The 17,123-nt window shown below is 42.0% G+C and overlaps 1 protein-coding gene across 1 annotated transcript in view; it reads right to left on the bottom strand.

The window, feature by feature from the left end:
• Positions 1–407: 407 nt before the first annotated feature.
• Positions 408–17,123, bottom strand: part of LOC144592214 (sodium-dependent organic anion transporter-like) — a 29,265-nt gene continuing 12,549 nt past the window's right edge. The window contains exons 2-6 of the mRNA XM_078396773.1: positions 16,571–16,719; positions 11,124–11,212; positions 6,327–6,502; positions 1,928–2,085; positions 408–553 (exon numbers count right to left, since the gene is read on the bottom strand). Coding sequence (XP_078252899.1) covers positions 408–553; positions 1,928–2,085; positions 6,327–6,502; positions 11,124–11,212; positions 16,571–16,719 — 718 coding nt within the window. The remainder of the gene's footprint in view (positions 554–1,927; positions 2,086–6,326; positions 6,503–11,123; positions 11,213–16,570; positions 16,720–17,123) is intronic.

The raw sequence follows: 17,123 nt of genomic DNA, 5'->3' as shown, positions 1-17,123 counted from the left end.
TAATTTGAAATTAAGTCATTTTAACCTAGATCTACTTAATTTGAAATTAAGTAGATATAAGTTAAAACGCTTAAAAAGAATATTCCAATGTAACTTACTGTGAAAATCAAGAGAACCAATTGAAAAACATTAAAGGGAAATACGGAATACGGGGCAATGCGCTAAACCTGTTTTTTTAATAGATTTGATGGTGGGGCTTCTGCCCACCCTCCCCCCTGCTCCCCGACAGTGTTTTTATGACTGTTGGCAGATCAATTTCCCTCCCGGGATAAATAAAGTTCTATTGTGTCGCATCATATCGCATCGAAAATAAGTGTGGCAATAGGATAATATTGAGAATTGGAAGAATAAATCTCTTTGATTTTGAGGAATTCCTTTGCATTCTCTAATGTAATCAATTCTGCTTCTTAAATTGATGGAGTCATTTTGTAGGTGTCCTCGTCAGCTGGCGGTTTGTTCTTCCTGCTTTGGCGAATGAATATTTTCCAGGTCTTTGGAGATGAATCCACTGGTTGTTCAGAGGGTTTCCTGAATCTTTTGTATAGCTGGTAGACTGATGGCAAACAAAAATAAAACTATATTTTACGAACCAGAAATCGCACAATATTATTTTGCATGACAAAGTTTGACTATTAAAAAAAATGTGTGACAATTGTCGCAAAGAGGGCAGGAACCAAGTTCTTCCCACTAGTACCCAACAGCTAACTAAACACAAACTTTTATCACTGAATTGTTGATACCCTTGCTTGATGCTATTTAATTCAAAATATTTTCTAGATTCTATTCATAATATTCTGGCAAGTGAAGCTAGATATGTATGTATAAATATTAATAATATGTAACTGTACATTTTATATACCATCATTCTGTACTGCCAATAAGCAAATATGAGGTCCTTGTTCACTCAAGGTAAGAGCTTGGTTATTCAACATTGAGATAGGAAGAATTATCCACCTAAAGGAATTATGAAGGTACAGATTAAAAGTATATTTTAAAGAGATTGATGGGTTTTTAGATAAGGGGAATTAAGCCATATGAGGTTCATGCAGGAAAGTGCTGCTGAGGTAAAATATTAATCCTGGCTTATTGCTGGCAGTGGAGTCAAGATGGGACAAATAATATACTCAAGCTTTTGTTTCTTATATGAAAAATATTTCTCTGCCTCAAAAGTGTTTAATCTTAAATAGTTTTTGTTAACTGATCTTTGGAATGTACCTTTTATATATCCCACTGTAACTCATTTATTTTCTCACCTTTTAGAGGTTAGAGATACAGCGCAGAAACAAGCCCTTCGGACCATCGAGTCTGCTCCAATCAGTAATCACCACATACACTAGCACTATCCTGCACACTAAGGACAATTTACAATTTTACCGAAGCCACTTAACCTACAAACCTGTACGTCTTTGGAGGGAACCAGAGCACCTGCGAAAACCCGCGCAGTCACAGGGAGAACGTACTAACTCTGTACTACAATTGTATCCTGTAATCATTTAATTTAGTTTAGTTTAGAGATACAGTCAGGAACAGGCCATTTGGCCCACTGAGTTCATGCCGACCATCGATCACCCGGACACTAGTTCTATGTCCTACACACCAGAGACAATTTACAGAAGCCAATTAACCTGCAACCCTGCACGTTTTTGGAACATGGGAGGAAACCGGAGCACCCAAAGAAAACCCACGTGGTGGTGACAGGGAGAACGTATAAACTCTGCACAGACGGCATTGCAGTCAGGATCAAACCCGGGTCTCTGGCACTGTAAGGCAGCAGCTCTACTAATGCACCGCGGTGCTGCGTTTTTTCCCGTCCAGTTTTCTAACCCCTGTCCTCTTCTCCATTCCCACTCCACCTGAGATTTGAATCCTGTCAGCCGCAACCTTACTACTTCAGCCACTTCTTTCATCTCACCATAATCACACCTACCTGTAACAAGTATGAGTCCTTCAATTATTTGAAACAAAATATAAATGGCAGGGTATGCAAACATTAACTTTAGTATTTCTGGCTTGAAGGATAGCGTTAGGATGGTCACACAAATTTGTCCACTCTGTGCCCCAGTTTCAAAAGCTATAGTTCGACACCTGTGAAAAAAAAAAAAAAGCAATCAAATGAGAACAATTATTGTATATTTTTCTTATATTGTATTACCATATTATATAGAAACATCAAAAATAGGTTCCGGAGGAGGCCATTTGGCCCTTCGAGCCAGCACCTCCATTCATTGTGATCACGGCTGATCATCCACAATCAGTAACCCGTGCCTGCCTTCTTCCCATATCCCTTGATTCCACTAGCCCCTCGAGCTCTATCTAACTCTCTTTTAAATCCATCCAGTGAATTGGCCTCTGCTGCCTTCTGTGGCAGAGAATTCCACAAATTCACAACTCTCTGGGTGAAAAAGTTTTTTCTCATCTCAGTTTTAAATGGCCTCCCCATTATTCTTAGACTGTGTCCCATAGTTCTGGACTCCCCCAACATTGGGAACATTTTTCCTGCATCTATCTTGTCCAGTCCTTTTAAATGCTCTGTTAAATTCGAAGTCAAATAGATTTGTGACATAAATAAGAAACTCACTTATTTGTTCACCTAAACAACAAAAGTACAATCCACGCATTTAATTTAAGAAATCCTGAAACGGCAAGGGTTCTGTTAGAAAGTTAGAATATTTAAAATCAGAAGGGTGATCATGTAGTTGTCTCCTGCATTTAACATAAGGAGTTCTGTTCCTCCGCCATTAGACGGCGTCCTATGCATGCTCACCATCATCTCAGGGTATGTCCAGTCTCTTAATCGAGAGTCCATCGTTAATGAGGACCCAAAAGATCAGACTAGAAATGTTAAATATTTACTATTTTACGAAGTTGCAAGTCAATAAGTCAGACATGAAAATCACATCCTACGATACTGCCCTGCCCCACACCAATGAATTAATCAATACTGTTCCATGTTTGATATCACCAAAGGACTCTCTGAAGGAAATAAGGCCGCAATATGGACATTGCACCAGAGCATTCAATGTCCATTTTCTGCCACCAGTCAAGATGGCTACATCATTAAGGGTTTAGCATCTATCTATCTGATAGCGAGGGGATCAACATGAGTAATTAATCCACATGAAGTCATCATCACTAACCTATCTATTGCAAACGTGGCTGATCACAGTACTAGTGACAGATAACCACCGAAGGAAGATACATTGTGAAACTCTGTCCGTATCATGAGCAAGCTTTCGTGTGGCACTGTGGCACTTCACTCGGCTAAATCAACAAAGACATCATGTCTGTCAAAACCTGGCACCCAGGCAATGCAACAGGCTGTCAACAACAGAAAATAGTACACCCCATGAAGTGATTAACCCCGGGTCAAAGCGGAGTGTAAATGACTAAGAGCTGCATAATGCATGATTCAAAATAGGGACGTAATTTAGTGAAGCTATTGCATGGAGCTTCTTCTACATTAACTGCCTGAATGAAGAATCTCCACAGGGATTCTCTAAACTGCCCATTGTAGCCCTCATGGAAGATCAACAAAATTGGCATGGAGTCTATTGTCCATGCCAATTCAGGGTGATGTTACGGTGCCCAGCCTGGGGAAAGCAGAGTTCTGAAGGACAGGCTAGATACCACATTGTTTCCACTAGTGGGAGAATCTAAAACAAGGGGCACAGCTACAGGTTAAAGGACAGAAACAAGGAACTGTATATGCTGGTTTACAGAAAATTGGACACAAATTGCAGAAGTAACTCAACAGATCAGGCAGCTGGATAGGTGATGTTCATCCAAACATGGACAGGTGATGTTCTGGGTCCCTTCTTCAAGTTTAAGGGTGATCATTTGAAAGTGAAGTGTGTCGGAAAGTCTTCTCACAGAATCACTGGAATTCTCTATCCCAGAGGGTTGAAGGAGTAAATAATTCTGGATTATGGAGAAGAGGGAATGAGGATTGGGCCAGACCAGCGAGATCTTGTTGAATGATGGTGCAGGTTTATTTATTCCCTGATGCTTTTACTCAAGTTAAGAATGATGTGGAAGTACAGTTACTCTAGAAATATCTCAATCTTGTTGATGGATCCCATAGCAAATGTTATCCCACTTTTTAAGAAAGGAGGGAGAGAGAAAACGGGTAATTATAGACCAGTTAGTCTGACATCAGTGGTGGGAAAGATGCTGGAGTCAATTATAAAAGACGAAATTGCTGAGCATTTGGATAGCAGTAACAGGATCATTCCAAGTCAGCATGGATTTACGAAGGGGAAATCATGCTTGACAAATCTACTGGAATTTTTTGAGGATGTAACTAGGAAAATTGACAGGGGAGAGTCAGTGGATGTGGTGTACCTCGACTTTCAGAAAGCCTTCGACAAGGTCCCACATAGGAGATTAGTGGGCAAAATTAGGGCACATGGTATTGGGGGTAGGGTACTGACATGGATAGAAAATTGGTTGACAGACAGAAAGCAAAGAGTGGGGATAAATGGGTCCCTTTCGGAATGGGAGGCAGTGACCAGTGGGGTACCGCAAGGTTCGGTGCTGGGACCCCAGCTATTTACGATATACATTAATGACTTAGACGAAGGGATTAAAAGTACCATTAGCAAATTTGCAGATGATACTAAGCTGGGGGGTAATGTGAATTGTGAGGAAGATGCAATAAGGCTGCAGGGTGACTTGGACAGGTTGTGTGAGTGGGCGGGTACATGGCAGATGCAGTTTAATGTAGATAAGTGTGAGGTTATTCACTTTGGAAGTAAGAATAGAAAGGCAGATTATTATCTGAATGGTGTCAAGTTAGGAGGAGGGGGAGTTCAACGAGATCTGGGTGTCCTAGTGCATCAGTCAATGAAAGGAAGCATGCAGGTACAGCAGGCAGTGAAGAAAGCCAATGGAATGTTGGCCTTCATAACAAGAAGGGCGGCACGGTAGCGCAGCGGTAGAGTTGCTGCTTTACAGCGAATGCAGCGCCGGAGACTCAGGTTCGATCCTGACTACGGGTGCTGCACTGTAAGGAGTTTGTACGTTCTCCCCGTGACCTGCGTGGGTTTTCTCCGAGATCTTCGGTTTCCTCCCACACTCCAAAGACGTACAGGTATGTAGGTTAATTGGCTGGGTAAATGTAAAAATTGTCCCTAGTGGGTGTAGGATAGTGTTAATGTACGGGGATCGCTGGGCGGCACGGACTTGGTGCCGAAAAGGCCTGTTTCCGGCTGTATATATATGATATGATATGATATGAAGAGGAGTTGAGTATAGGAGCAAAGAGGTCCTTCTACAGTTGTACCGGGCCCTGGTGGGACCGCACCTGGAGTACTGTGTGCAGTTTTGGTCTCCAAATTTGAGGAAGGATATTCTTGCTATGGAGGGCGTGCAGCGTAGGTTCACTAGGTTAATTCCCGGAATGGCGGGACTGTCGTATGTTGAAAGGCTGGAGCGATTGGACTTGTATACACTGGAATTTAGAAGGATGAGGGGGGATCTTATTGAAACATATAAGATAATTAGGGGATTGGACACATTAGAGGCAGGAAACATGTTCCCAATGTTGGGGGAGTCCAGAACAAGGGGCCACAGTTTAAGAATAAGGGGTAGGCCATTTAGAACGGAGATGAGGAAGAACCTTTTCAGTCAGAGAGTGATGAAGGTGTGGAATTCTCTGCCTCAGAAGGCAGTGGAGGCCAGTTCGTTGGATGCTTTCAAGAGAGAGCTGGATAGAGCTCTTAAGGATAGCGGAGTGAGGGGGTATGGGGAGAAGGCAGGAACGGGGTACTGATTGAGAGTGATCAGCCATGATCGCATTGAATGGCGGTGCTGGCTCGAAGGGCTGAATGGCCTACTCCTGCACCTATTGTCTATTGTCTATTGTCTACAAGACTGAGATATTTGCAAACGCCTTCTGCCAAAGCACTGAGTGGATGATCCTCAACTCTCTTATTTTTCAATATCTATTCAGAGCGATCCACACCCTAACATATTAAGTACACAGGGCACAGCAAACATCATGGAGGAGTAACAATACTGGGGTTTTGGGAATTTACAAATAAATTTCACGTATCCTCTATCCAATCCAGCATTGATATTACACTGGCTTCTAGCTAATAAGGTGGACTTTTCAAAATTATATTTTATCCACAAAAAACGGCATATAAATTTAGGTCTCGACCTGAAACTATTCCTTTTTTTTGGGATGCTGCCTGACAAACTCCGGCTTTTTGTGTCTGTCTTATATTTTACTGAGTCAATTATTAGTCTATCAACCTGTTATCAACCAGCTTCAGGAGAATGTGGATTAAATGGCTCAAAAGTTCAGAAATAGTTCGTTAATTTACCTCTTCCACGATTGTTGTACAATGACGGCGAGAACAAAGCCTGCAGTGTAACCAATAAAAGGGTTGATGGCTCCTATAGCAAGCAACGATAAGTCAGCTTTCCTTGCCCGTTGATACAGCAGTGAGGTTGTCACTGCTATGATTAAAATTATGACTGCACCAACACTAGTTCCTACCTGTGTAGAAATAGAACCACTTGTTATTTAGGTTGGGACATAGTTTAAGATAAACTGTCAGGCAAAATTGATAGAGGCAGATACAGTACAATACGATATGATACGATAGAACTTTATTTATCCCAGGAGGGAAATTGGTCTGCAAACAGTCATAAAACACAACAAGGTACATGAAACATGAAATTAAAGTTGCAAGGGGAAAGGATTTGGGGATGTGCAAAGATTCGGAGGGGGCGGCGGTGGGGGTGGGGAGGTGAGTCAGTCTAACCACGACAGAGGTAGGAGTTATATAGTTTGATAGCCATTGGGAAGAAGGATCACCTGTGGCGTTCTGTGCTGAAACAACATTTAAAAGACATTTAGACAGGTACATGGATCGGAAAGGTTTAGAGGGATATGGGCCATATGTTTCGGCTAAGATGGGCATTCCCTGAGGGAAGCACTGTCTGTGCTCTATCTCCAGTCATATCACAGATGGTGCAGGGGTGGGGGCGTGGGGAGGTGTGGGGGTGTAGTTGTAAGGTCAGTCAAGGCGAGTAGATAAGGAGTTTGAGGCCTGTTGTTTACTTACTGTGTATGGAGAGTCAGGAAACAAAAAGGGGTGAAGGGAGGCTGCAGTAAGGCTTGTTGAAACACAGAATGCAGGAGGAAAGGATGATGTAGGAGGAGAGAATGAGCAGGAAGAAAATGAATATTTTTGAAAATGGCAACAGAATGTGGAATAGTACTGTGCAGGAATAGGCCCTTTGGCCCACATTTACTCAGATTAATCTCCGTCTGTCGTTTCTCCGCCCATTTTTATAGTTAGTTTATATTCCGCTGTATACATTGACAGCCTTCCTCACTGCCCACAACTCTGCCAAAACAAAATGCAAAACAGCTTCCTCTTAAAATTCAAAAATCAGCAAACATGTAGCTCCAAACTTTTAACTCGTGGCAAGGGAGGAGCCTGATGGGTTCCAGGGCATGACTTCAGAAGAGGATTTATTCACAAAATGACCCGAAACGTCACCCATTCCTTCTCTCCTGAGATGCTGCCTGACCTGCTGAGTTACTCCAGCATTTTGTGAATAAATCGATTTCATATCATATCATATCATATATATACAGCGCGGAAACAGGCCTTTTCGGCCCACCAAGTCCGCGCCGCCCAGCGATCCCCGCACATTAACACTATCCTACACACACTAGGGACAATTTTTTTTACATTTACCCAGTCAAATTAACCTAAATACCCGTACGTCTTTGGAGTGTGGGAGGAAACCGAAGATCTCGGAGAAAACCCACGCAGGTCACGGGGAGAACGTACAAACTCCTTACAGTGCAGCACCCGTAGTCAGGATCGAACCTGAGTCTCCGGCGCTGCATTCGCTGTAAAGCAGCAACTCTACCGCTGCGCTACCGTGCCGCCCGATTTGTACCAGCATCTGCAGTTATTTTCTTATACTATTTTCTGAAGATGACATGTTCACCCTAGTCACTGAGCTAAGGATAAGAAATAGTTTAATGAAAATGATAAAGTGGCCAAATTATTTTCTGTTTGTAATCAGAATGTTGGAAAAATTAGGGTTTGGCCAAAAGACTGAAAAACATTATGTCAAACAAATTGTCAAACTTTTACCAAAAATTGTCAAACTTTTACCAAAAATTGTAAACATTGGCCATTTAGAGAATCAGATGGTGATTTAAGATTAGGAAATAACGAAAAGGCAGAGACTTTGAACAGCTATTTTATGTATTTTTCAATGTAAAAATCACCAAAATCTGACTTTTGTCGAGAACTGTTACGCTACAGTGCTGAGAACTACTTTCTGCACCCTATCTATCTCCTCACTCACCTTTTATACTTGTGTTTGGCTTGATTGCATTCATATATAGTATTATCTGATTTTCACTGGATAGCATGCAACCAAAAAAGTTTTTCACTGTACCCTTACACGTGATAATAATAAACCTAAAATGACACTGAATATCGCAGCACTGAGGAATTTTAGGCTTGTATACACTGGAATTTAGAAGGATGAGAGATCTTATCGAAACGTATAAGATTATTAAGGGGTTGGACACGTTAGAGGCAGGAAACATGTTCCTAATGTTGGGGGAGTCCAGAACAAGGGGCCACAGTTTAAGAATATGGGGTAGGCCATTTAGAACAGAGATGAGGAGAAGCTTTTTCAGTCAGAGAGTTGTAACTCTGTGGAATTCTCTGCCTCAGAAGGCAATGGAGGCCAGTTCTCTGAATGCATTCAAGAGAGAGCTAGATATAGCGGAGTCAGGGGGTATGGAGAGAAGGCAGGAACGGGGTACTGATTGAGAATGATCAGACATGATCACATTGAATGGTGGTGCTGGCTCGAAGGGCCGAATGGCCTACTCCTGCACCTATTGTCTATTGTCTATTGTCTCTAACAACAGACCTCTAGATAGCGTATTTCGGGTATATGGAAACCAAGGCTCCCATTGCACGGTCCCCCCACGTCCAGCAGTTGCCCAACGAGCTGGCTCCACTTAGCGTGCTTTCAGTAGCGGGAGCGGAGAGAGCGAGCAGCAGGAAGGAGGTGTGAGTACCGGGCCCGTCCCTGGCGCACCGCGTGTGGGACCGGGGACTCTGCGGCCTCGGCCTGTGAATTCCCACTTCTTCAACCCCCACCCCCCATCTCTGCCTTTCATCCCTCCCGGCCTTGGGTTAAACTTTATCCCCCCCACAACCGCTTATAGCGGACAATCGGCAATAACAGACACCACCCCATCCCCCACCCCTTGGTCCATAATCCTCTTCTCTCTGTACATGCTCCCCCTCCGCCAAATCATTCAAAGGCATGGCATTTCTTTCCACTGCTATGCAGATGACACACAGCTTTATCTCCGCCTGAAACCCAACAACCGGTCAAATTTAATCAGCCTCATGCACTTCCTTGAGGACATGAAATGTTGGATGGCACAGAACTTCCTTCAACTAAACGAGAGCAAATCTGAGGTCATCCTATTCGGCTCCCCCCCCCCCCCCCCCCCCCCCCCCCCCCCCCCCGACTCCATCAAAACAATAACAGGCAGCCTTGGAAGCCTATCCTTCCTAGTCAAACCGCATGTCAAAAACCTTGGCATGATATTTGACTCTGCATTAAAGTTTGACAAGCAAGTCAACGCTGTGGTAAAAGCCAGCTTCTTCCAGCTTCGTACCATAGCTAAAATCAAACCATTCCTCCAATTTGACGACATTGAAAAAATCATCCACGCATTCATTTCCTCCCACCTAGACTACTGCAACTCCCTATACACTGGGATCAGCCAATCATCCCTGTCCCGCCTGCAATTGGCCCAAAACGCCGCAGCGAGACTCCTGACGGGTACACATCACCCCGATTCTGGCCTCCACTGGCTCCCAGTACAGTACAGAATCAACTTCAAGCCCCCACTATATCAAAAATCTTCTAACCCACCACTCTATCTCCAGGTCCCTCAGGTTGGCCGACTTGGGGCTACTGACTATCCCGCGGTCTAGGCTTAAGCTCAGGGGTGACCGCGCTTTTGCGGTTGCAGCTCCTACACTGTGGAACAGCATCCCTCTCCCCATCAGAACTGCCCCCTCCATCGACTTCTTTAAGTCCAGGCTCAAAACGTATTTCTACTCCCTAGCGTTTGAGGCCCTCTGAGGGGGCGCTGTGAACTGTTTATGTATGTGCTGTTATGTTTGTGTGCCTTTGTATGTTCGTTCTTAGTACCTGAACTGATGTACAGCACTTTGGTCAACGTGGGTTGTTTTTAAATGTGCTATACAAATAAAATTGACTTGACTTAAATGATTTCCTGACATTTGATAAGGAACAGCTGAAGCCAAAGCTGCGGCTATTGAAGGCAAATGATTGACCTGGTGAGGAACTAGACAAAACCACAGGAATCGGAGTGCAAGAATAAAGGTCATCTACTCACATTGTCAAAATCCAAAGTTGTTTATAAATGTGTGACCACAATATTTTCTTGTGGAACAAGTGGGCTTCTGCCAATTTGACTAAATGACCATTATTCCTGCCCTCTGTGTGTATGAAAGTCATAGTGTACAGGGTGATCACTGGTCGGCACGGTCTCGGTGGGCCGCAGGGCTGGTTTCCTTGCTGTATCTCTAAGTCTAAACTTAAACAAGGTCGGTTAATGATAGAAAGTTAAGTAATATTGTAAAAAGCAGATACCGAATCATTAATTTACAAGGATATATTAAATTAAGAGAATGGGTAAACTTTTGTACATATCATTTGTTAGTTTAATTTAGAGATAGAGGATGGAAATAGGCCCTTCAACCTGCCAAGTCCATCGATCACCCATTCACCCTAATTCTATGCCATCCTGCTTTCTCATCCACTCCCTACAGATTAGGGGATAATTAACCTACAATCCTGCATCCCTTTGGGATGTGGGAGGAAACCGGAGTACCCGGAGAAAACCCATGTGGTCACAGGGAGAATATGCAAATTTCACTCATACAGCAACCAAGATCAGGGTTGAACTCTAAGCTATGCCCTGTGTACTGGTGTGAGAATTGATAAAACAAATATATTTTTACATCAATTAATATTGATTGCTTAATTATTCTGGGTTAACAAACGGAAGAAAAATATAAACTTACTTTGAGAAGGATTTTTGATTGTTTTGGCCACTTCCTTGCAATAAAAATTCCAAATACAATTGGGATGATCAAAGAAACCAAAGTAATACCTGTTGCAGAAACAAAAATAACATTTTAAAACATGTGACAATAAAAACCTAAACCAGTTAACCAGAAATGGCCCTTGAATTTGATTTGATTTTTACTCGTAGATCCTAGATATACGAACACAGGAACACACAAATTTGGAGCTAAAGTAGGGTTCAATCCCTCAAATCTACAGTACCGATCAATAAGATCATGGCTGATCTGATTGTGCCCTGAGCTTCATTTACCCGTTTACCTGTGGTAACTTTTCACCTGTCTAGGAAAGAACTGCAGATGCTGGTGTAAATCGAAGATAGACACAAAATGCTGGAGTAACTCAGGCAGCATCTCTGGAAAGAAGGATTGGGTGACATTTCGGGTCGAGATCCTAAAGGTAATTTTTCACCTCTTATCAAATGTCTTCTTACTTTTGCCTTTGAAAATACTCAAAAAATCCTCTTCCATTGCCCTTGAAGAGTTATAAAGATAGTTCTCAAGCCTCATGAGCAGCTGAGAGAAAAACATTTACTCATCTCTGAATTAAGTGATGACTTCTTATTTGTAAACCGTTCCAAATTCTCCCAACGGAAGAAAATCCTCTCCCATCCATCCCGTCAAATCTCCCCAGGTTCTCACATCTAACCCATTGGTTGAAAAATTTCTGAATTCAAGATACTCTGGGAGGGTATCAGAAGATTGGAAAACAGCCAACAAACAAACCAGGAGAATGACAGAGAGGAAGAACAACAGGTCAATATGTTTGGAGACACAAGGAACTTGGACAAGCCTGAAGAAGGGGCCTGACCCAAAATGTCGCCTATCAATTCCCTCTCCAGAGGCCGCCTATCCATCCGGGTTACTCTAGCACTTTGTGTTTAGATCAATTAGTTTATTGTTGATTATTGTTGGCAATTGTTGGCAAGATGCTAGAGTCAGTAATGAAAAAGGAAATAGCTATTTACTTGGAAACGTTGAATGTTATTAAACTTAGTCATTGGGGTTTAATGATAGATTAATCATGTTTTTCAAATATGTTCAAATTCTTTGAGAATGTGGCAGGGAGAGTTGATAGAGAGGAACCAATACATGTAATATATTTAGATTTCCAAAAGACATCTGACAAAGAGGCCACATGAGAGGTTGATACATAATTTCAAAGTCCATGGTTTTGGAGGAAGTATGTTGGCATGGATTAAAAATTGACTCTCAGAAATTTTGAATAACTGTTATTTTCAGATTGGAAGGAGGAAAATGTTGGTGTACCATGGGGATCAGTTCTTGGTAAACAATAATTACATTAATTACATTAATGATCTGCATGACACAACAGTATGAAAGATTTCCAGATTTGTTGATGTTACACTAAAGGTGGGGAAGGGCATGTTGTAATAAAGATCCTGCAAATCTGCAAGGAGATATATTGAGTGGACAAAGGACTGACAAATGAAGTTTAATATAGGGAGTTTGTCTTGCACTTCAGCAAGAAAAATCAATAGGCAAATTGTCATCTGCTGTAAATGGAGAGAGTTTTTAAATGAGTGAAAAGCAAAGGGGATCTTATAGAAACATATAAAATTCTTAAAGGATTGGACAGGCTAGATGCAGGAAAAATGTTCCCGATGGGGGAGTCCAGAACTAGGGGTCACAGTTTAAGAATTAGAGGTCAGCCATTTAGGACTGAGATGAGGAAAAACATTTTCACCCAGAGAGTTGTGAATCTGTGGAATTCTCTGCCACAGAAGGCAGTAGAGGCCAATTCACTGGATGTTTTCAAGAGAGTTAGATTTAGCTCTTAGTGCTAAAGAAATCAAGGAATATGGGGAAAAATCAGGAACGGGGTACTGATTTTAGATGATCCGCCATGATCATATTGAATGGTGGTGCTGGCTCGAAGGGTCGAATGGCCTATTTCTGCACCTATTTTTCTACGTTTCTATGTTTCTATGAGATGGCTTCTTCGAGCAGCTTGTAGTCAAGCCTACTAGAGAAAAGGCAATTTGGTATTTGGTGTTGTGCATTAACCCGGATTTGATTCGGGATCTTAAGGCAAAGGAACCCCAAGGAGGTAATGGCCATAATATGATAAATTTCAATCTGCAGTTTGAACGGGAGAAGCTGAAATCATATGTGTCTCTATTACTGTTAAGTAAAGGTAACTACGGAGGCTTGAGAGAGGAGCTGGCTAAAGTGGATTGGAAAGGGACACCAGCAGGAATGATGGTAGAGCTGCAATGGCAGAAGTTTCAGGGAGTAAGTCGGAAGATGCAGGATCTTTTCATCCCAACGAGGAAGAAAGATCCTAAGGAGAGAATGTGATCATGGCTGACAAAGGAACATCACTAGAGTAGATTCACTGACAATAAAACTAGTTTGAGATTTGTCTTTGACATTTGTCTAATTACTGGCTCATCATGACTCTATAACTCTCTGTCTCTATGTCTCTATGACTATGACTATGTCTCTGTGTCTCTATGTCTCTGTGTCTCTATGTCTCTATGTCTCTATGTCTCTGTGTCTCTATGTCTCTATGTCTCTGTCTCTATGTCTCTATGTCTCTGTCTCTGTGTCTCTATGTCTCTATGTCTCTATGACTATGTCTCTATGTCTCTGTCTCTATGTCTCTATGACTCTATGACTATGTCTCTATGTCTCTATGTCTCTATGACTATGTCTCTATGTCTCTATGTCTCTGTCTCTATGTCTCTATGTCTCTGTCTCTATGTCTCTGTCTCTATGTCTCTATGTCTCTGTCTCTATGTCTCTGTCTCTATGTCTCTATGACTCTATGACTATGTCTCTATGTCTCTGTCTCTATGTCTCTATGTCTCTATGACTCTATGACTATGTCTCTATGTCTCTATGACTCTATGACTATGTCTCTATGTCTCTGTCTCTATGTCTCTATGACTATGACTATGTCTCTATGTCTCTATGTCTCTATGTCTCTGTCTCTATGTCTCTATGACTCTATGACTATGTTTCTATGTCTCTATGTCTCTGTCTCTATGTCTCTATGACTATGACTATGTCTCTATGAATATGTCTATGAATATGTCTCTATGACTATAGACATCGACTAGAGACAGAGACACAGAGACATAGAGACATAAAGACATAGTCATAGAGTTATAGAGACAGACTAGAGACTCAGAGACATAGAGTCTCTATGTCTCTATGACTATGACTATGTCTCTATGTGTCTCTGTGTCTCTATGACTATGTCTATGTGTCTCAGTGACTCTGTGGCTCTTTAACTCTAAAACTCTATGTCTCTGGTACTGCGAAGTAGCAGCTCTACCCGTGGCATCACTGTGTTGCCACTGTGTTTCTTTCCTATCATAGTGACGATGCTTGAACTTCTAGCTGATGGTAACAGGTGGTCTCTCATGATCACTGTTGATGGTGGAATGTCAACTTGTAGCCCACCTGGTCCCTTCTTCCTCTGTTCCAAAAGGGGCCTCTTGCAAGCTCCCCATAATCAAAAGACACCTTTTCTTCCAGTGTCACACATAAGATCTTCAAGAAAATAGAGTAGCACAGAACTCGCTCTGCTTCTGCAAAATCTTCAGAGCACTTATAAGGAAAACCCTACAAACCTGGATGTCTTTGGAATGTGGGAGAAAACCGGGAGCACCCGGAGAAAACCTACACGGTCACAGGCAAAACGTACAAACTCTGTACAGACAGTACCCATAGTCAGGATCGAACCCAGGTCTCTGGCACAGTAAAGCACCAACTCTACCGCTGTGCCATTGTGCCGCCCTAATAATAATAATAAAGGACTTCAATTATTCAAATATTAGCAATCACAAAAGTGCAAATGAAGAGTTCGGAGGGGAAGTAAAAAAAAAAAAGAGGCAAAGAGAAAGGTCAAGAAGAACTGGGAGAAAACATAATCTTAATATACTATAAGCACCTAAACTGGAGAAGGGCTCCTAAAAGAAAGATGGGGTTGATCACAAACCATAAAAAAACATTTATTCATGGGGGCAGGGGCCTGTGTTGAGGAACTAAAAAAAGTATGTAAGACCATAAGAAATAGGAGCAGGAGAAAGTTGCTGAGCTCCTTGCCCCTTCTCACAAGTTCACATGTTCACAGGTTATAGGAGTAGAATTAGGCCAATCGGCCCATCGGGTCTACTCTGCCATTCAATCATGGCTGATCTCTGCCTCCTAATCCCATTTTCCTGCCTTCTCCCCATAACCCTTAACACCTGTTCTAATCAAGAATTTGTCTATCTCTGCCTTAACAATACCCACTGACTTGGCCTCCACAGCCCTCTGTTGCAACAGATTAACTACCCTCTGACTAAAGAAGTTCCTCCTCCTTTCTAAAAGAGCGCCCTTTAATTCTGAGGCTATGATCGCTGGTCCTAGACTCTCCTACCAGTGGAAACATCCTTTCCACATCCACTCAATCTATGCCTTTCATTATTCTGTAAGTTTCAATGAGGTCCCCCCTCAACCTTCTAAACTCCAGCGAGTGGAGGCCCAGTGCTGTCAAAAGCTCATCATATGCTAACCCACTAATAATTACTGGAATCATTCTTGGAAACCTCCTCTGGACTGTCTCCAGAGCCAGCACATCCTTCCTCAGATATCGGGCCCAAATTTGCTCACAGTACTCCAAATACGTCCTCACCAGCACCCAGGATAGACTCAAGGTTTTATAATGTCAGGACAGAGATGGGAATAAGCTTTGTTACCTGAGGGCAGAATCTTTAGGTTCTCTTCTTGGGAGGGTTATGGAGACATTCTCAACACGTGTATTCAAGGCAAGGATCCACAGATTTTTTTATATTAAGGGAATTAAAGAATCGCTGAAGCTCAGCATTATAACTCTGTTTTTGTATTCCAGTCCTCTTGATATAAATGATTGAATTTGCCTTCTCCGACATTCAGTAAGATTACAGCTGAGCTTCAGCAATTCTTTAATCCCCGTAATATTGAAAAATCTGTTGATCCTTGCCTTGAATACACTTGTTGAGAATGTCTCCATAACCCTCCCAAGAAGAAAACTTAGATTCTGCCTCAGGTAACAAAGCTTATTCCCATCTCTGTCCTGACTTTGTAAACCTTGTGTCTACCCTAGTGTGTAGGATAGAACTAGTGTGCGGGTGGTCTTAGGTTGGCACCGACTCAGACTCGATGGGCCAAAGGGCATATTTCCACACTGTATCTCTAAACAACACAAATATCTCTAAACAACACTGTATCTCTAAACAACACATTATCTCTAAACAACACTGTATCTCTAAACATGTCTGTATCTCTAAACAGACATGTTTACATCTGCCCTATCAAGCTTTTGAAGAGTTGTATTTCATTTAATTATTTTAATACTTCAAATAATATAAATAGACAGAAATAAATGTGATGACCTATTTCTTGGTAAGGTACTGCAATCGGGCTTGCTTGTGGTGATTTGTTGGCATTGTTGGATCCTTGTGTCAAGGTGGATGAGTAGATAAAGAGATTCAAAGGCATGAAACCGGTGGCCAGGATTGTAGAGATGACTGTCATGAAAATACTGCAAAACACAAAGCAGTTATTATTTCAAAAATACTATTTCAAAATACTGGTGAACAATCCTCCTTCAGAAATGTTAGCTTGAAGAATAGAGACTGGAATTTGCAACCAGTAGAAATCAAAACGAGCCAACTTATCCTGCAAACAGCAAGATGTTTAATTCAGTTTATTGCCAGTTTATATACTCAATGTCCTTTCTCATAGTCCACGACCCCAGTAATGTTGGTGTTATCTACACACTTAATAGCCAACCCATCTACTTTTATGTCCAAGTCATTTATATATATCACAAATAGCAGGGGTCCCAGCACAAATCCCTGCGGAACAGTACTGGTCGAAGACCTCCAGCCTGAATATTGTCCTTCCAGCACAACCCTCCGTCTTCCATCGGTAATCCAGTTCCAA

The sequence above is a fragment of the Rhinoraja longicauda genome, chromosome 1, assembly GCF_053455715.1.
Source record: "Rhinoraja longicauda isolate Sanriku21f chromosome 1, sRhiLon1.1, whole genome shotgun sequence".
NCBI classification, from domain to species: domain Eukaryota; kingdom Metazoa; phylum Chordata; class Chondrichthyes; order Rajiformes; family Arhynchobatidae; genus Rhinoraja; species Rhinoraja longicauda.
This window is presented reverse-complemented; position numbering and strand designations above follow the sequence as displayed.